Source organism: Lichenostomus cassidix, chromosome 4 (genome assembly GCF_008360975.1).
Source record: "Lichenostomus cassidix isolate B80296 chromosome 4, HeHo_3.0, whole genome shotgun sequence".
In the NCBI taxonomy this organism is placed as follows: domain Eukaryota; kingdom Metazoa; phylum Chordata; class Aves; order Passeriformes; family Meliphagidae; genus Lichenostomus; species Lichenostomus cassidix.
In genome coordinates this window covers 42079582-42101254 of record NC_139484.1, presented here as the reverse complement: position 1 = coordinate 42101254, position 21673 = coordinate 42079582, and the positions used below count along the sequence as shown (strand labels likewise).

At 35.4% G+C, this 21673-nt stretch overlaps 1 protein-coding gene across 5 annotated transcripts in view; it reads left to right on the top strand.

Moving 5' to 3' along the window:
- Positions 1-19045, top strand: part of SLC7A2 (solute carrier family 7 member 2) — a 50809-nt gene extending 31764 nt beyond the window's left edge. For 4 of the 5 annotated variants that reach the window (XM_085058860.1, XM_085058863.1, XM_085058861.1 and 1 more), the window contains 10 exons: positions 355-510; positions 3237-3402; positions 3743-3879; positions 4548-4770; positions 7254-7393; positions 11021-11123; positions 12322-12521; positions 12810-12976; positions 13557-13665; positions 14229-19045. In XM_085058860.1, the coding sequence (XP_084914986.1) occupies positions 355-510; positions 3237-3402; positions 3743-3879; positions 4548-4770; positions 7254-7393; positions 11021-11123; positions 12322-12521; positions 12810-12976; positions 13557-13665; positions 14229-14416 (1589 nt within the window). In that variant the 3' untranslated portion in view covers positions 14417-19045. Of the gene's footprint in view, positions 1-354; positions 511-3236; positions 3403-3742; positions 3880-4547; positions 4771-7253; positions 7394-7800; positions 7938-11020; positions 11124-12321; positions 12522-12809; positions 12977-13556; positions 13666-14228 lie in introns of all 5 variants that reach the window. The other variant, XM_085058862.1, reaches the window with a different exon arrangement.
- Positions 19046-21673: the final 2628 nt, after the last annotated feature.

Sequence of the window (21673 nt, the reverse complement as noted above, 5' to 3'; positions counted from 1 at the left end):
TTCTTTCTTAAAATGCTTTCTTACATTACTTTATATCATTTAACGTATGTCATATTGTAATTCTAGAAATAAAGTTCTTCCAGAATCAGACATAAATGACACAGAAATAATTTTTGCAATATTTTGGGAATAAATGAGGCACAATTTGTATATTTTAGTTCTAGAAAACCTTGTTACTATTTAACAAGAAAAAATCTAAAACATTAAAATCCTTCAGCAAAACAAACTTGCAGCACAAGCTCTGCTTTTTTAAATGCAAGTAGCATCAGGCTTAGTTTTGTTTCTTTTTCAGTAGAAGCAGCTGTATCCCACTGTATGGATGCAAAACCCTAAACATGCATGTATTTTATGAAGGTACATCAAGTGTAGCAAGAGCCTGGAGTGGCACCTTTGATGAACTTCTTGGAAAACGGATTGGTCATTTCTTCAGTGCCTACTTAAAAATGAATTGCTCTTGGCTAGCAGAGTATCCTGACTTCTTTGCTGTATTCCTTATATTACTTTTATCGGGTAAGACAATATATGGCTTAATTTATTGTGGTTGTGATATTTTACAGATAAAAGTGGTAAATTGTAGGGTTTTGAGCCAGAAATACCTAAAGGAAGTTCAGATGCGCATTTTGTACTGGCACACTGCTTCTGTGCGTATATATAAAAAAATTAAATGTATATAAAGAAATTTTCACATGCACCCTCTTCTCTTGAAGCTGAGACATGAAATAATCACTTGTCAGTACTTTTTTTTATAAAACCCATGATACAGATTGATGATAACAGAAAGTTACACAGTTCTCTGTTTTTTCATGGCTTTATCACCAATAAATGCTTTCAGAGTGACCTGGAGGTTAAGCTCTGTAATTTGATGATGTGGTCTCCTTTAAATTATATTGTTCATTTAGTTGACATTTGTAAGGGCTTTTTTCCATCTAAATTGTTCACTTATTTGGTATTAAATAATGTTCCCCTTTATAAGTCTTCAGTTATTTTTCCTAGAATTTGTTTGAGCTAAAGGGTACCCCAAGGTACTTGCATGGACCAACAGACCAGTTTGAAACCTGAGCAAACCTTTCCTGTCTAGTCTTCCAAGTCCTGTTTCTTTGTTGTCTTTACTCGTGTATCATGCTTTTAAGTCATAAAAATTGACACCAGCTACATGCTATTTGAGGGGTTAGAAAGCTCAAAAATACCGCAACTTATGTTTGCGTTTATTGTTTTTACCACGTGCAAATGTTCTCACTGCCACTGGGATTGAAGGAAGCAGGAAGTGTATTCTAATGTGCATAGTTTGTTTTCAGGCAATACTAGAAGCATTTCAATATTCAATAGAAGTTGTCTTTTTTTCAGTCTTTCTTTGGATTAAACCAAAGCAGGAGCTTTTCTTCTCTGCAAAATGAAACTAAGTTATATGGATATAACCTATTCTCTGGTTCTCTTGTTCTTAGTGGGCTTTTTCTGAGACTGAAAAACATTTAAGTTCAACCTACTGCTAGAATGAGTGACCTGTGCATCTGAAGATTTATTAGGTCTCTGTACATAAAAGGATGACTTCCTACACTTCAGGAAGATCTGAGAGTTTACTTGACTAGGTTTAGTCCAGCATCCTGCCTCATTTGTGGCTCAGAGTTGCCTATAGAACCAGTTCAGACTTTTATGTCCTCAGGAGGGATGAGAATGAATTTGGAATATAACTGGAGCAGACCTTTCAGTTGCACCTCTTCCAAATAAAGAAGGAAAAGATAATACTTTGAAAAGCAGAGCATTGAAACTCCACAAACCAAACTATGCAGTACTAGTTTAGATGGTGGCACCTTTTGTGTTTTCTCCATTGCCATTGTTGTTTTGGAACATAAAATTAGAGGTTCTTGATAGAGGAGGGAATGTTTCTCCTGTTGTTCACCATTGCTCCTGAGATTTAATTTGTGTCCTGTCTTTTCACCCCTACCATCATTCCTTCTTCACTCCCTTTTGCATTTGTGCTGCAAATTGCCTCTCCAGGAGCCAAACCCCCAGTGATTGAACTGGGTGGAATTCACCACTGCTGAGAGGAGGGGCAGTGAGGATGGCTCAGGATTGTGTAGGCTGAGCATGATACAGTAATTGGATTGTGAGCTGTGCAAAGCTGAATCATAGGAGTAGCAGGTGATGTTTTACAGTAAATGGACTTTAAAAATGCACATACTATGATTTATACTGCATTAGGCTGATTGAGAGTGACATTGCCTTTTTGGGAAAAACTGAGCTGAAGAAAGCATACACCTATTTCTAATAAAAATGCTATTGGTGAAGAAAACCTGAACAGCTCATAAGATAATTTCTGTGTTCTGATAAGACAGCAAATATCTCATTAGCAGAGTCAGAAGCTTTTCAAACACTATTTTGAGAGGCTTAAGATTTTCAGACTTAATCTCTAAATAATGAGGGAAAGTATGTATGTGATATTAGTGGAAATGCTTAGAGCCCAAAGAAGCTGTGAAAACTTTCCAATTGTGGTTTACTTTTCCTGATCTGCTCACTGCCTGCTCTTCCATTAAACTGTTAGTACACTTAAAATTCTTAAAACTCTAATGATAGATTAGAATCCGGATGGAATAACTTTCGGATTGTTTCAATGCTCTACTCTGCAATCTAAAGCTATGTGTATTTTGTATCCGACTGTTTTCTAGCATCTCTATGCATCAGTGTTACAAACAGGAGGCCTGCATTTCTTCTAAAAGTTTTATTAATGAACTAGGAAATGGGACTTACTTTGTGATGGATGTGCCCTGAAAAATGTAGAGTCGATTGGTTACATTATTAATCTAATAATTGTACTTCTTTTCTTAGTCTAGCAGATAATTCTTCTGTAAGAAGTATCTTCTACAATTCTGCCATGTTTTTACAAAGCATAGAACTCTTGTAGTTATTTTCACTCCATGGCATAAAACAGAGATATGGGTTGGCATCTCAGAAAAGTAGAAAGTAGCCATTGCTAAAAATACTTTTAAATACTTAAAGAATACCATTAAAAAACTTTTCTTTTGTGGTTTCCAATACATTTGCCAGTTGTCAAGCTGTTAAAGGGTCTAGCATGTTTGTGCCAATACTTTTAAAAAAAAATCTGGTGATGCTTTTTCAATATTATTCACAGTACTTGCATATATATATCTACACCTTATTTTACATGTATACTTTCTTTTAAATGCCATTTTATTAGTATAACGGACCATTCACATCTATAAAATATTTTTATTTTACAGGTCTTTTATCTTTTGGAGTAAAAGAGTCTGCATGGGTGAATAAAATTTTCACTGCTATTAACATCTTGGTCCTATTCTTCGTTATGATTTCTGGTTTTGTGAACGGCAAAGTTGACAACTGGAAAATAAGTGAAGAATATCTCAGAAACCTTACTGCAGAAACAGAGTAATTTTTTAAAATCTATTTACTTGCTCATATACCAAGCAGTTTTCTGTTACACATGTTTATTAGTAATAAGCACCATTAGTGTTTTAATGTGTTTTGTCACAACTTCAAAGCAAGTAAGATGATGGCTACTTGATTCAAATATTCTTCCTTTTGCTGTTATTTTTTTCTTTCTTGCAAGTTTGGACATAAAAATGTTGTCTCATGCAGTTTTGTAAAGCTGACCTCTGTCATGATGAGAGCACTTTAACATTTGTTCCAGAGTTGTAGGGTGCATGTATTTATCCTAACAATAATGAAAAAAAGAATTATCTTTCTGCTGTATTTTTGTTCTTTATAGGAACCGCTCATCCTATGAAAATGTGACAAGTATATATGGGAGTGGTGGCTTTATGCCATACGGTTTCACAGGAACATTGGCTGGTGCTGCAACCTGTTTTTATGCTTTTGTTGGATTTGACTGCATTGCAACAACTGGTATAGTATTTATATGAGTTTGTTTGTATGTTTAACATGGGGGGGGTGTGTAAAAAAACCCCAAAGAACCACAAACAATATAATAATCGGTCTGCTCTTCTTACCTTGCTTTCTTCCAAACTTCTTTCAGTCGAATGTAGAATGAGTCTAAGTTCATTCCTGAACGTGGCTCTCATTCTGAGAAGAAGGAAGAGATTTTGTTATTTTATTCCTGCTCTAAAGAAATGAATTGTTGCTTTTGAAGTCTGGGAAGTGATTAGTATACAGTTTTTCTGCTCAGATAATGTTAATCAAACCTGCGCACTTTTGCAATTCTCTGAGATGAGATGTCTTTTCTAATGGTTGGCTTGTGTATGGCTGATAGCAAATGAGTACATTGAATTTAAAAATTGTAGGTAAATAACTAAACATAATGGGTTTGGAGAACTGTGAATATACAATGTATTTTATGATCTTTAATTTACCTCTATTTTAATGCTATTTCTGACAAAATACTGAGTTGTGTTCTGTCTCTCAGTTTATTTTACTCAGATTTTTAAAACTTCTGTTACAGATGTGATTCCCATTACTCAGATTAACAAGTGATTTGTCTTTGATGTTATCTTTTAAAGCTGAAGGGGAAAATGAGTCAGACTTTTTGGGTGGGCATTTTCTTTTCTTTTTTTCAGGAGAAGAGGTCAAGAATCCTCAGAAAGCCATACCCATAGGAATTGTGGTGTCCCTGCTTGTCTGCTTCATGGCCTATTTTGGGGTTTCAGCTGCACTGACACTTATGATGCCATACTATCTGCTAGATGAGAAAAGCCCTCTGCCAATAGCATTTGAATATGTTGGATGGGGTCCTGCTAAATACCTTGTAGCAGTGGGATCCCTCTGTGCTCTGTCTACAAGGTAAAGACATTGAAATACAAATTTTATTGGGAAAAGCTGATGAATAATATACTACATTTCTGTGTATATTCATGCATTCATTTTGAAGGCTCAGTCTATGCAAAGAATTAGCAATAACAAGCAAGTTTTAAACTTAAGCAGGTCTACAAGACAGTAACTGTGTTAATTTAGGTTTCTTTGTTTCTTAACTGTACTGTTATTGAACTCTACCTCTTCGGTGGAAGCTTATAACCCCTTTTTTATTTTATTTTTAATTTAAGTATTTTCAAATATATGACCTGCAAGTTATCTTTATTAACTGAGAAAGTAAACCTCACCCATCTTGTCCTTTTTCGTTGTCCATCCCTAGTGGCTCAGCAGCTTTAAGGGCTCTGTGTATTTGCAGGCAAAATTGAAGACATGATTAACTAGCTCCACTCCTCATCTTCATTGGCTGTCTCTGTTTCCACCAGTAGCCAGTCTGTCTTCTGATATCATCCCTTCCTATGGTTTCTGTGTGGGTATCTGAGATGTAGATTATAGCTGTGAAAATACTATAATTTATTTCCCTTTGTGAAACTGTGAATGCAGCCTTATGTTATTTTGATTAAAAATATCAGAGAGGGCATGAGATGTACTAGTATGTGTTCAAATATATTATACCCCAATTGTACTGTGGTATAAACACTTTAATAAAACAGAAAATTGCTTGATACTTGAATTTAGGGATAGAAAAATGCTGATGCCAATCTTTCACCTGAGCTTGTGTAAGGAGTCATTTACATGAGCTTTAGTGGCAAGAGCAGTGTCTACCTTTCCATAAAGGAAAACAAGTTGCCTGTGGAAGCACTGATACTAAGCACTCCAACATAATCCTGTAAGCATTAGCCTGAATATGAGCTCATTGACTGTGGGCAATGGTTTAAAGGAAAGGAACATTTGGATGTAGGAGGGGATAGAAACATGAAGTAGATCCAGAAAGACATTAAAAGAATTGTAGGACTGACTGAAGAATGTCACAGTTACACAGTATGTCCTGGGATTATAGTTATTTTCTATATAGTTGTCGTGGTTCCCTCAGTTTGGAGGGTTTCTTTGATTTTTTTTTTTCTTTACATTGATAAATAGTAGAAGTTACATTATGAGAAACTAGACATTATAGAACATTATATAAGAAACTAGATTAAAGAAATTACTACTGGAAGGCAAAGTGACCTGAGATGGTAGAATTCCTTTTTAGAAATTTGAACTCTTGGTCTTTTTTTCCAGTGCATTCTGAAGATTTATATTTAGTCCTCTGGAGAGATTAATCTTTCAATCTGTTGATTGATCTTAGTTTAGAACAAAACCAAGGAAACTCTATTTCATACTCCTGAATTTAGAGGTATAATTAAGGAAAAATATTGGGATGATTACTTTTGGTCCATACAGTTTCCTCTGACTTGTTTCGGTGGGGTAAAGATGTTTGTTAATATTTGCCATTGTGTATGCAAAGGTACTTAAAGAAGGGTAGGATAAATTAATTTTACAAAGCAAAAACAACAAAAAACCTTCTGGAATGTACCTTCTTTTTGGAAGGTACACTTATGCATCAAAATCAGGTCATTTGCAATAAAACTTCTCTCCTGTCTAAAGTTAAAACGTGTGTCTCACAAGCATTACTGGAGGTACCTAGGACCTACGCTGTATAAGAGCTGTGCCTTCTTTAAGTGGTGTAGTCATTTCTCTAAAGTACGAAAGGAAACCATTCACCTGGTTAGAAACTTGTGTGCTTGCTGCAGAGGTTATACTGGCTATGATTTTGCCTTTTGTTTTGTTAATTAAAATTATTTCTTTTTGAGGAAAAGAAACCACCTAATTCAAGAAGTATGTTTAAGAGCGTCAAGATAACAATAGTTTAAAAGCTTTATGTGTTCTGCTCATAATAAATCTAAATTAATTAGCTTTACTTCTCCCGAACAAGCACAATCTTAATGAAGCTTGCCTAGAGGTGCTTTAATAGAAAGAATTCATCTGCCCAAGTATACTTGAATGGTGCTTACTTTGAATTACTGGTAATCAGCAGGCTCACATGGAAATATAGACTGTAAGGGATGCTGCTTATGCTTATTTATTTGCTGCTGCTGACTGACAGACTTCCTTCAGGAATACTAAAGCTTAATTGCATAGTTAGTGTGATGTGGAACATGTTCCTGGTCCACTAACACCCAAGACCTACAGTGATGGCAAGTGTTATCTTGCTAATCTGGATTCTATCTGATGAAGCAATTTCATTACCTAAATTAATTTAATAATAACAATAATAATAAACATCTTTGTTGTAAAAAAAAAAAATCTATTTGTGTCTGATCTGTAGTACCTTGGGCTATGGGGCTTTCTGGTTTTGTCTTACAACCATACATTTTGTTTCTATACATGCCATTAATTAACATTTTTTATCTTGTCCATGAATACAACTCTGCATGATTTGTTTGCCATGTTGCATGTGTTTGCTTTTTACTCAGTCTTCTTGGATCCATTTTCCCAATTCCACGTGTAATCTATGCTATGGCGAAGGATGGGTTGCTTTTCAAATGTCTAGCTCAGATCAATTCCAAAACGAAGACCCCACTAGTTGCTACTCTATCGTCTGGTGCAGTAGCAGGTGAGACTAAGAGTTGATCCTTGTAAAGAAAGATGCACTGCTAAACACATTGCATATATGGGAAATAAACCGCTGTTGTGCAGCTTTGATTTGCTTTGGACTGAAATGATCACATCTGCTTGTTGCTAGTTAAAGTAGTCTACCAGTAAAATGTTTCTCTACCACAGATTTTTATTTGTTGGTTAATCTCAAATTCTTCCAAAGCCTAGGGTCAAAATAAACAACAACCCAAAACCAAGAACATCAGTGGACAAAACCAAAAGCCAAGAGCAGCAACACAGAGCCTAAGCAAAACTGTACCTAAACCCATTAACTCCTCCAAGCTTTCTTTTTGTGTAGTTGGGTTTACCAGTAAAGCATTGTGCTTTTAATAACCTGTATTTGAACTATACATTTTTCTGTTCTAGTCTTCTCGGCTCTATGTTCCCTTTGCCCCGAATTCTGTTTGCCATGGCACGTGATGGTTTACTCTTTAGTTTTCTTGCCAAAGTGAGTAAGAGGCAGGCACCAGTTTCTGCCACCTTGACAGCAGGGGTCATCTCTGGTAAGCTCTCAAAGCCCGTGTTACTTAAAACTGAGATTTAAACGCTCTGATGCACGTGCATGGTACTTCATATTTTTGAAGAGGGCTGCTTGTTAACTTCCCTTGCATGTACAATGGGAATAAAATTACTGAGTAATCAATGGGTGTACGAACTCCAGATCAAGCCAATCATGGTGGTGGTGCTGGCCTTAATGTCACAGAATTCAATTTTTATTTTTTAATTTTTTTAATATTAATCCCTTGTATAGTGAATAAGCTTGTTACTTAATCTATGTCCCTTAGGCTGATGCTCTGCTGACAGGGCTTCCTTGTCTGATGCAGACCTAATATATTTATCCCATCCATAAAGGGGGAAAAATAATTGTAACATTTTAAATTATGAGATATATGAAAAAGATTACATTTGCAGCAGGATCAACTTTTGTGTAAAATACAAAGATTTTTTAAATTGTCTTCCAAAGAAGATGATTCTGTTGTTGTATAGGCTTACCAAGCTATGGTTGAAGGGCATGTGTGTGTTAGGGGCTTATGTGTCTGCACATATATGTATACATGTACATGCCTACATATATTTTACCAAAACAGTATTCTGGGAGCTGTTGCCAGCTCTTAATGTCAATTCTTAATATACAACTCTTTCACTTTTGTCCATACTTCTTGCAGAGGTACATGTAGCTGTGCCCAAATTTCATAATCATTTTAGTGGGATGTGTAATCACCCAGGAAAACTGGAAGTTCAGAAGTATTTACTCAAAGGCAAATAAATAAGTTTTTTAAGCAATTTGAATATGAAATTCATGCCCTAGAACTTCTAGCAACCTTGGCTAAATAAGAGGTTCAGAAATGAGACTAAAATATTTTTATTTATAGTCACAGTCATCCTCAGATGCCACAAGACTGGAACTGCTCACACTGTGTACTTGATAATAATGCAGAAAGGCATGGTCATTGTCCAGAGAGTTCCTACATGAAGCATTAGTATCAGTTCCCTTTTCTTTGGTCAGAGTACAAATAGAATGCTTAGCATTACTTTTATTATTTCAACTTTATATTATTTGAATTTATCTTATTGACATATTCTCCTATAACAATTTGGAAGTGTAGTTTTGTGGGATGAAAGTGAGATCTTTATCTGAAATCACAGTAATGATGAGAGGAAAGAATGGCTATTACCTAGGTGACAAAATGATTGATAAAATTCTACAGCCCTGCCTGTAGATCTGCAGCAGCTGACATTAGACTGCTTTTAGACAGTCTGGGGAATTTGGTGCATAAATAGCTCACCAGAAGACAGCTTTATCTACTGCTGGAGTAAGAGTAATTTCTTCTTCTAATTTGTAAAAAAAATCCATATTTGGTAATTTGTGGTCATTAATAGTTTTGCCAGAATAGTTATGGATGTATGCAACAGCTTATATTATCTGACTTTTCTATGTATTTGCAGCATTAATAGTTTTACAGCTGTAAGAAATGTTACAGATATGAGATGTTTAATTAAAGTTTTCAGGTTAAGAATACAGCTGTGGCAATGTCACATGTTATTATGTGACTAACCTTTTCACAGGTGGTAATCACAATGGCAAAACTCTGCACATAGCAAAATGTTTTGGTGTCAGTTCAGTTTCGCCATAAATGGATCTACCATTGTCTCTTGAAGTAGAATGAAGAGGGGTGGAAAATAAATACTCTGCCTTTCTTTCCCTTAATAAGAAACTTGCAGACATTTTTCACTTTGTTTTTTAAGTTAAAGAATATCTGGGCTACAGAGTAGCCTTTTGAATCTAGGATTAAAATTTGAATATAGCTACTGTAGATGAGGTTTTAGTAAGTTCTGTTTTTCCTCAGCTTTGCTCTTTAGAGCAGGTAAAGTGATGAGGTATGTAAAAGAGACTCACATATGATATAAAAGTTCTGTAATCCAGCAGTCTTGTTTTCAGAAAATCACACTTTGCTTCTTTCTTCAGGACCAAATACTAGGGGAATATGTGTCTGTGTATTTGTGCACTTATGAAGATGTCTACAAATACATTAACAAACACATACCAAAAATATTAAATATAAATATTCTTGAATATAGAATAATTTGGGTGTGCATATACACACAATGTATAAAAACTACATTTAATAGTTTATTTTGATGTTGAGATTACTGATGATTCAAAAAAACTGCTTCTCAATAATATGAATAAAATACAAATATTTTAAGGGGCTCTTTGAGCACATGTATTTCAAATCAATTAGAATTAGCCTTTCATTTACTGATAGCTTCTGCTAATGTTGTTATGAAAAATGTGGGGTTTTGTGTGCAAACAGCATAGACAAAAAAAGACATTCCAGAGTCCTCAAATGAACATGGTATTAGCTTTTATAAGCTTAAGATTTCTACAATTACTTTCACTATCGTGGAAGTTTCTGCGTCTGAGTTCATGATCTTAAGAATATTAATTGAGAGATGCTACTGGTCCTTCCCGAAGGTGAATTGAAAGCTATTTTTAGTAAGATAACCCTTAAAAAAAACCTCCACAAAGTGATTTTATTTGAGACAACTCCTGAAATTCCTCTTCACACTGAGCTCTTTCCCAGCTCTGCAGAAATCTTACATCCCGATAACTTTTACTCAGTTTGGCAGTGGGATTCATCCTTTCAATTTTGGTGAATTCTGCTGCAGATCTGAACTTTATTGTATGAAAATGTATTTTTAATATGGCCCCAATTTGACAATATGTGTGCAAGTACTTATGTCCAAATAAGTCAAATACAAGCATTTGATTATGCAGCATGACTGTACAACTCACTGGTGCCTATCTATATGAATGATATTCCCAGATGTAGGGAATTAGGTTTGGAATGATAGCAGTATCTTAAAAAATGTGGGATTAAGGATTATCATTATTTCACTCGTATTGCTGTCAGTGAAACAGTAAGTTACACTGCAGACAGATTTGAAAAATATTTGCTTAATATGTCTTAATATTAATCTTGGCACTTATGGTTAGACTTGATGATCTTAAAATTCTTTTCCAACCTGAATGATTCTATGATTCTGTGTCAGTCTCATGGAATTTTTTCCTTTTCTTTTTTAGCTGTAATGGCATTTCTGTTTGACCTAAAGGCTTTAGTGGACATGATGTCTATTGGCACACTTCTTGCTTATTCACTTGTCGCAACCTGTGTACTCATTCTTAGGTGAGCCAAAAATATTCTTTGTATTCTGCTGTGGTGTATTTTGTGTTGGGCAGTAAATAAACAGAAGTTGTATTTACCAGACTTTTTTTGTTAGATAGCCAAGAGCTGTAAGCCTATAAATGGTGTCTAAAAAGCAGCGACTCCTCAAATAAAGCAATGGTATATTGTTATATAAGTATAGCAGGTCAAAGCTTATGGTGAAATCTAGACACCTTTTATTTTCCAGAAGTAGTATTGGTCCAAGCATTAGTCCCAAAGGTGCTAGATATAAGCTTGTGTACAGAATTCAATGAATGATATTTTGATATGAATACAATCCATGCTGTACATCAGGCATATTGCATTTTGGGGACTACATGTGAAAGGTGTAGATGTTCTAGGTGGTTCACAGGATGAACAAGTTCAAATGAGTGCTCTGTATTATGCCTGTCAGAAATGTAAGACAAGACAAGTGTTTCAAGATATGTAGCCCTAGAAGAGAGTGCAAATACTATCTTTCAGTGAGTTAGATTATAAATACTTCTCAGTAAAACTCTGGTATCTCTCATGTTTGTAAAGCTATGGAATTATATATTGCTAGCTACAGCTCACTCTATTATGTATTGCTCTTTTCATTTAAAAAAATGTCAGCCTTTATTACTTAAGGCTAACTAATTAACTCTGATATCACCTTAAATTCAGCCCAAATTCATTCTTGCAATAATTTACACTTTAAAAGAGAATGCTGTTCTGTTTCAAGAAGTCTTATTTACTATACTTATTTTTAAAAATACAAGCAAGCAAGCAAAGCAGATGTAAAATTTCAGTTAATGCCAGTTAAGTGGCAGTTAAGCTTCCCTCTTAGAGTACGGGAAGCAAGTCAGAAACAAGTTCCCTTACTCTTTCCTTGCTGTTGAGTACCAGACCCTGTCCTTTCTTTCTCCATGAGACTGGTTATTTATCTGAGCTATTGGTACATTCAGGTAGCTTAAAAAACCGCCAAAAAAATTCTCCAAACAAACCCATCCAAAAAATGAGTTGCTGTAGTATTTTTATATTTGATAGTGACTGATAATGCTGTTGCAGTGCAGTTATAACTTGGGAAATTTTAATGCTCTACTGAAAAGAATTTAGTTCTTAAATACTTTCCTGGCGTCATATTGCTTCAAATCTGGAAGTATGCTTAATGTTTTTTTATTACTCTTTGTTTTGTGCGTAGGTACCAACCTACCTATGAGGAACCAAAATACTCTCCAGAAAAAGCAGCTTTGGCTGCAGCTGAAAGGGGATCTGCAGTAAGTGAGTCACAGATAAACATGATAGAAGAGAATCGCTTCCGTCTTCAGGCCTTGATTAATCCATCTAGTTTACCAACTGAGCAGACTGCAACTATAGTTAACTTTTTAGTGGGTCTCTTAGGTAAGTCGTGTTGAAACTCATATATGCATTAACATAAATAGTGGAATTTTATTAAAGACAGAATTAAAAATCCACTGATAACATGCCTTCTTTCAGTCGTACTAAATGTGTCATTTTGTGTTTTTATGCTTCTTGATGGATCAATCTAATCTGTAATAATTTTGATTTAATTAAACATATTCATAATAACAGTACATATTAAAGCTTGCTATCACTCTTCTTAAAAGTCACTTCCTCTTCAATTCAGAGATTAAGTGACCTATGTCTGTAATTTTGTTTTTCATACAGCTTGCTTGATTTGTGGCTTGAGTGTCCACATTACATATGGGATTCATTTCATTGCTAAGTTGGAGCCCTGGAGTATTGGCCTTCTTGCTTTGTTGGTGGTATTCGTTGTAGTTACCGTTCTCCTCATCCAAAGGCAGCCTCAGAACCAGCAGAAAGTAGACTTTATGGTGAATAACTTACTCTCTATGTTATTATCTAATGTGAGCTTTGGATGCATTCTAACAAGTGGGAGAGGGAACTTAGGAACTGGAAAACAGCTCAGAAACTGCTGAGTGTACAATCACTTGTCTGTGTAATCTGCAATCCTTTGGATCTCAATACAGAGTAAAATCCTTTCATTTTGCACTTTCACTTGCGTTCTAAGATCAGTTATTTAATGGAAATACTGAACTATAGTGATGAAGGTTAATGAATACGGTGGACCTGGGGGAGCATTTCAGAATAAGGGAGATAGATATATTATTTTTCATCTACAAGTACAGGAATTTGTTGGTATATGTTCAGCACAAACTGGAAAGTTTTTCTATAGACTTGGAGAATATATATTAAACATAATATTTAGAAGTTTAAGATCTGTAGAAACTGTTGGTTAAACCCAGTGAAAATTCCACTACATTGCAACAGCAATAACAATTAAATTCTTTATTAGTGATTACCTGTGTTACCTCTAGTTTGTGTTATATAACTGATGTGTGACATACAAAAAAATTTATATTTAATATAAACATATTAAATATTTCCTTTCAGGTTCCACTTCTGCCATTTTTGCCATCATTCAGTATACTGGTAAATATTTACTTGATGGTACAACTGAGTGGAGAAACCTGGATCAGATTTAGCGTGTGGATGGCTCTTGGTATGTTCATTTCAGTCACTTCACACACTAGAACTCATGAATCCCATCTTAGAACATTCTTTTCCTTCAAATATTTGAAAAAATCCCTGTGATTTAATAAAAGTCAGCTAATATTTCTGGTCAAAACAAGAGCAAGTTTCAGAAGAAGTATTTATATGCAGTCAAAATTGCAAATAAAGCTTTTAGGTAATAGGAAGAATTCCAATAAGCCATGACTTTATTTTTCCTAGTAGGTATAGCCAAAATTGTGTAGAAACGTGCTTGTAACAGGTTTCTTCCCAGTATATCAGTCTTTCCTCTTTTATATCCAGCCAATTGTATTAATTTCATCTAGACACAAATTAGAGATAGTAGTTTCCATAACCTACTAGAGCATTTAGTTTTGCCAAAATTATGAACTGGAATTTACCTTAGAAACAGGGAAGACCTGAAGCATGAGCTCTGATTCAGATATCTGAAGAAGAAAATTCTTTTGCAAAATCTGTTCAGCCAGAGAGGAATACCTACTTTTTAATGCACTACTTGCCTGAAAACCCTATGAATTTTTTTTCTCCTTTTGGAAGGCTTCATCATTTACTTTACTTATGGCATGAGACACAGTGTTGAAGGTCGTCATAGTGATGGAGGTGATGATTCTTGTTCAGAAAACAGTGGGTTGCAAGAAAAGAGCCCTATGGAAGAAGTGGATAACCCTGAAAATACAAATGAAAGGGATCAATTTCTTTCACATGAAAGGACAAGTGAATGTTAAACTCTGCCAACACACAAATTTTTTAAACCTTCAATTGGCATTTTACTTGCAGACTGAAATTTTAGAAACTTCCTGCCAACGTTGTGCCTCTTGAAAGTGTTTACTACAAGGCCTGACTGATATTTTGGACAAGCTGCTAATTCATCTTCATCATTTCAGAACTGACAGCATGGAGAATAATATTTAAATTTTTTTAAAAAACAAAAGTACCCTTTGGCAAGAAGAATTTGGCAACATTGTTTAAAGTGTCATCCAAAATCACTGGCAATCATCAATATGAAGAATTTTAGAACTTTCTGCAAGAAGTTCTGAGTATTTGACAACGCACTGTGAACACAAGCGCCTTTCATACCTTCTCCTTAACTCTGTTACATGTTTTGGTAACAATCTCAATTCTCTTCTTTCTGTTGAAGTAACTCATGGGAGATAAATTGCATTCATACAGGCCTGGAAAGTATTTGCAAAATGAATGGTAATTACATGGATCAGATACTTTGTAAAAATTAGAGGATCGTGTGTTTACGTAAAAAGAAGTAATTGCTTATCTTTACTACATGACTACTAATCAGTAGTCATGGAGAACTCAAGCAATGATGACACTTCGGAGGTTTTTAGTCCCTCTAAATAGCATTCAAGATTTCTAGTTATGTGAATGCCTTTTCTTTGTGTGTATAGAATAATACAAGAGCAACTCTTTTGTTTTCTGCAAAAGCACCTGGGAAATAATCTTTTGGTTACAGTATTGACAGTGGCAATCAGATGTGATTTAGCAAATGTGCTTTTGATTTCAGAAGGGCCAGAATTTTATCCCTGACTAAATAATTTGGTACTTATATGCAGCAGTCATCCAGTTTTCCTCCTTACTACTCATTTTCTCCCCTATACTTTTTCCTTTATCATGCTCCAGAACTGATATTTCTGAGATTAGTGTTACACATTGTTTCTCCTAAGAAAAATTAGTGCCCAAAATCCCAGCTTTCTTTTCAGATGGAAGGGGAGGTTAAAAAACCAGAGGTCTGGGGTTTGGAAAAAAAACTTAACAAAACAGTGGTTCAGTGGGTCATAAAGCCTTACACATAAGTTAGTGCAGCACTTTTTCATGAGCCAAGCCTACATCCACAAATCCATTCATGTGGGTATGATGTCTAAATGCTAATTTATGTAGTGAACCAAACTGTTGTGACACTGCAGGGTGAACGATTACTTTAATGGTAATAAAAATATAAACTGTTCTTCTTTCAACGTAAGTCATGTTACCTGTCAAAGACACCCAGATATTTTAATGCTTTTTCTCAGCAAAGAGTAGGTTCAAGTCCCATGAATGATTCCACAGTATGAAGTCATTTTGCAAGAATATATTTACAAAAATTCCTTCCCTAGAGTAAGAACTGTCTTGGGCTTTGTCACAGAGTTACAATCTGTTGCTACCATTGGTACTACCCATTGGTATTAATCTCTGTTGTAAGGTATAAGAACTTTAGATGCCATGAGAGCTATGTTGGTTGACAGTGAAAAGGACCTTTTTATAATAGGTGGAATTTCACATAAATAAAATAAAGAAAAAAAAAACAATGTAGTTAGGCTGCTTCTGCCTTTTTTCTGTTCTTTTTCAGAGCACTAGGTCACTCTTTTTAATGTTAAAACGACTTCTTTCCCAGTAGTCTTAAATCCTCAGCTTCAAAAAAGCCATTGCTCTGTGAGCAAGTCAGCTGGGCTCATGTCAAGCTCGTGTGTTATGTCTTTACAAGTCTACAGTGAAACAAAGCTCTTAAAATTCCTTACACATTTCAGCATGTGGGAAGCACAGACTTACTTTTTGCTATGGTGGTTGATGCCACAGAGCAGGCCAGCCAGGCTCCCAAGACACAAACTGCTGCTGTTCTGTGATGTGCAAGGCAGACTCCATTCCCTCCCAAGGCCATTATATAGAATGTATGTGTGCACACCTGTCTGCATTTGCATCTATCTGACATTAGCCCATAGCAATTTTGATGTACTGGTTAAAATAATTTCTATATTGCACTGGCATTTTCCTTTGAAGGGATACTGTCAATATAATTGCCTTCTGACTAAAGCAATTGCTAGCTAAGGCCTCTGAAGAGAGCTAAAGGAAGTAAATTTTCTAGTTTATATACCTGACAGATGTGTCAGCACTTTGTATATTGACAGTTTCCCCTTTCATTTGTATGAATATTCCTCCCCCTCCTAGTTAGAGAAATTAATTATTTAAAAATAATAGAATGTGCCTGTACAAGTGTTGCTAAGACAGATGGGAGGAGCATCAGAACTATCCATGTAACTAATGAGAAAGTGAAATTAAAGGAAAGTCATTGGATGCTCTTGGTGCTTCAGCTGTGCAAATCTTATTTATACATGTGTATAGTCATTATTAGTCAGTGACCGAGTGAAGACAGGCAAGCCAGAAGTAAGATATTTATGCTAAATTTGATGTGCATTTGTACATGCAGTCTTGAAATTCCAGATGCTTTAGCAGGATGTTGTAGAAGCTAAGGACATGCCATGCTAGGCCTTACACAGGAGGGATGGATGAAACAAATCCTGATTTTGTTCTCACACTTGGTCTATCTCTGTACTTGCTGAAAGATCAGCTGAAAGCACAAGTCCATTAGAATTATATAATTATTTTTTAACACAGTTGTTGATACTGTAAATTTTTCTGTGCAAATAATAATGGTGTATTTTAATACAAAATATCTACTTTTGAAGGTATCTTACTAGGTTTTTATATCCTTTGTAAAAAAAAAAAATTCTCATAAGCTTTATTTGCATTGGTACACTCTGGATATGCTATTAGATAAAAGAATTATTCATACCTAGATGGACTTAAGAAAGTAAGACAAAACATATTTAACAGAGGACAAATAAATATTTTTGTTCTGAGGTATAAGAGTTATAAAACATTTCTGAAAAACTCATGTTAACTGAAGTGATCTTCCTGTGGTATTCCTAATTCTGCAATGGGAAGTTTTATGAGGTAACTTAGATTTTTCTGTTGTCATGGATAAAACTATTCTGTTAATAATAGTATGCTTTTTCCTGCACAACAAATGCTGGTCAGATTCTTGAAATCTGTCATATTGTCCTTATTGTTGCCAAGTGTTAAAGCCAGTTATATTACCTGCTGCCTGAGAACTATCAGCAATAAAGGTCAATAGTGGTGATACAGATACTTATGGATTTAAGTAGGAATTTAACTGTGTCATCCAGAAACTGCATGATACAATGAATTTAGAGGCAAAACTTGGTAAAACTTAAATATATACTCTGTATTTTATTAGATGATAAATGCACAAATCTAGTCACCTTTCCCCTGAAATTTATGCATATATATATGTATGTGTATATATATGTGTGTGTGTGTGTGTATATATATATATATATATATATATATATGTGAAATAGAAGGCATAGGATTTTCATAGAAGTTTTAATAAGTGCCAATATCAATGTGCCATAAGCATTCTGAGATGGTGAAACCATGACAAGAAATCTGTGTGGGACTGTGCAATTTGGTATGAGGCCTTAGACATTGAGGCACATTTTGTACAGCAGGAATTTAATTCACAGGAAGGCTGGCATATGTTACTTGAATGCATAAAAAAGAAAATAAAAGCACCTTTTTTAATAATCTTGGGCCCTAATTCTTCCTAGACACTATGGGAAGTCTGTACTAATTGCAGTATGTTCACTGAAGGCACTGAAGTTACTTAGTGTTAAGCAAATATATAATTTACAGAAAGAGCAGGTGGTATTTCATATAGTATAGGATCTCTGTATTTGTTTTTAAGTTCCTGTATCTTTAGTATTTCTTTCTGGTATATGTTTTGAGGACCTCTGCATTTTTAATAGTTGTACCTTTTCAAAGCTGAATATAATGCCTTCACCATGTGCTGTTCTATTTTCCATTTGAGTTTAGAAATTAAACTACTCAACATCAGCTAAATTGAAGGATTTCTGTGCATAGACATGCAGACATGCATTACACAGAACTATGTGTGTATATATATATATATTTTTATATTGTCATTTGGACAAATTCTGTTGTTTTTGTATGTTTTCACAAGCCTTGTGCTAGGTAAACTCCAGCTTCACCAAGTTCAGTTGGAGTCAGAATATGAGGATTTGAATATTTAGGAAAGCTTTTTTCTTTTGTGGTACCCAAAAGTAAAGCATGAAATATGTGTTACATATCTTTAAAAACAGTTGTGTGCATCATTTTAAAAAACATTAGTGTGCATATCCATCTTGACTTTTCTTTTTGTTCACATGTATGTTCTAGTGATTATTTCTGTATTGTTTGCTGCTGAGCATTTAAAATGTAGATAGAACTATTATGAATTTAAACTACAAATTTGTATTTCCTTGAAGTGCTCTACCAAAATGAAAAGCCTTGAATTTTTATGAATGTAAAAATGCTTGTATTTAAGAATATGGTGCTTTTTTTTTTCCATTCTACAACAGAATTGTTATCAGTGACATTTTTAGTTACCTTAGTTCCAAATTCTAATGGAAATTACATTGCTCTTCATTTACTGTAAAATGTGCTTTGTGGGATAACAATTGTGCGTTTGTTCCATATTTTTTAAATAAAGTTGAATATCGCTTGTATGTACTTCATAAAGCAGCTGTAACTTTAACCACCACTATAGTTTTAGTTAATACTAAAATAATATAGTGACTTAAAATCATCAGTATGCCAGATACCTAATGTCATGACATTATAGAAATCATAGCACATTTAAAATAAATAACATTATAACATTATATGCATTTTATAGAGGCAAAAACACAACCATGTTTTATGTTTAAATTGGGAGATGGTTGGGACATGAGGATACTTGCAGTGTTTGTTTTCTACTTGCTTCCAAGTGCTGAAGAAATCACTGAAATAGAGAATAACAGCCTTTGATTCAGGCATTTTGTGTTACAGTGCCAAACCAGAGACGATCTTAGGTTTGATTTTCAGAGGGGTCAGGGTAGCTATTGGCATTCATGCTCAACGTTCTGAAGCACCAAGCCTAGTCAGGGTATTCAGCCAACCTCAGAGTTGTTTTGTTGTGAAAACAACCAACCAAACAAAACCAACCAAACAAAAAACCCCAAAAACCCAAAAAACAACAAACCAACCAAAAAAAAAAAAAAAACCCAAAAAAACTCCACCCCAAACCAAATCAACCAACCATAACACCAACAAAAAAAAAATCCCAACCCTACAAAAAAAACCCTCCAAAAAAAAAAAAATCCACACAAACCAACCCCAAAACCTTCCTCAATTTTGAATAGTACTGTGAGTATAGCAAGAGAATAAAAGCATCTGGGCAGTGGATAACAATAGTCTGGACATAGAACTCTACTGCCAGGGCAAGATTGTCATTTGGCACTGATTCAAAGACATTTGAGTAGTCATCGTTGTTCACAGACTTAAAAGTAGCTATGACAGTAGTTTTTCAGAGATACAGTCTTTATAAGGAATGATATAATAGTTTTAAAATTATTAATAATCACCTTATTGTACATACAGACTTACTAAGATTGGTCTTGAAAATCTTGGTCCCTTGAGGCAGTGCAATAGGGCCACTGATTTAAATGAGGACAAGAGTCATTCTGCAAGTAACTCATCACTTTTAAAACATTACTTGCAAATATGTATTTAATCTATTGGCTTATTCTTGGAGGCCTGGGGTCATTACATGAAGGTTTACATTAATTCTTCTGATGGCTATAAATGAAAATGTTTTTCATGCATACCCATTATAAAGTAGGATGCTTAAAATTCATAAAATAATTTTTTTTCTTCCTTGTATACATCTGCATAGGAAAAAGGAATACTTCAGTTTAAATATGTCTTAAAATTATCATATTTTCCATAATACACTAAAACTTGGAGCTCATACACCATTAGATCATTGGCTGACCCAGTGTATGAAAGTAAAAGGGAAATTTCACCTAGGAAGGCACATAAGGATTGCAACTAGCAGTTTTGCAGTTGACAGAAAAAGAAAAGCCCACTCTTCATGATAAGCAGGAGCTGTGAATATTTCCAATGCAAATTTGCAGTTTATACTACACAACTTTTCTGAGTTTCCCCTGCAATTTATTTATCTTAAAACAAAGACTGATCACCTTTTCAGATGTAATTCTTGGTGGTATTCTAACTGCTTAAAGGGGGGAAGACTTTTAAAATACCTGTAGAAACAAAAATATTCTTTTTCCTAATTTGTTACAGGTGATGAATGCCATGTTGATGATACACTGATAATAGAATGAAAAAGAGATCGTGAAATTTCATCATCTTACTCTGCTGCTGGGCCCTGCTGGCATCTTTATGCTGACCAGGTGCCTCAGGGTAAAGTCCTAGAGCAGGGTCAGGCAAGCAAGTCTCCAAACTCTGCGTGTGCATGTATTTATGAGAGTAGGGGAGCATAATGCATAGTGCTCCAAACTTTTTTTGTGTGGATGCAGATGAAGCCTAGGCTTCGTTTAAGTAATCTGTAAATACTCTGCTCTCACATCTGCTGTGGCCCTGCAGCTGTGGTCAGGGACAGAACTTTTATTTATTTTTATTCCCACTGAACTGTGGTTGTGTCTACTACAGTGTCAGCCTGTGATCTCTGACAGTCATTATTTTGCCCCCCTGCCAGTGCAGCGTCTTCACCTTGCCTTGCATCTACATTTGTGGCCCCTCCAGTCTTATTTTCCTCTCCCGTCTCCTCCAAGGAAACCCTCAAGTCTCAAGGAGCATCTTTTGGCAGCTCAGCGTGAGCATAAATGCACATGCAGCAAACATCAATCTCACCACGTTCATCTCCTAGCAGCAAACAGATACCTGCACCTTCTCAATGTGCTTCACACAGGCATCATGTAAACCATGTCATGGCCTGGGGAGCTCCGAGTTGGACCAAATAGATACCTCCTCTGTTTTCCACTGTGAGGTAGCTTTTCCCCAGCTATCGGGGATCTCTTTGCTGTGGCAGGCTGGTATGACTGCAACAGTTTGACGTAAATATATACTTTTGCTATCTTAGGCCGGCCCTGTTCAGTGCCCGACGTGCACCCCCGGGGTCACCTGTGACACAACCTGTGATTGATACAAGCTGTGCGCCTCTCGCTGCTCCGCTGTGCCCAGCCGGCTCGGGCCTGAGGGCAGCCAGCAGCCGGAGCTGTGCAGAGCCCCGTGTGGCGAGGGACAGCTGTCACCGACGGGCCGCTTCAAACAGCCACCTTCCCCGTGTGTCC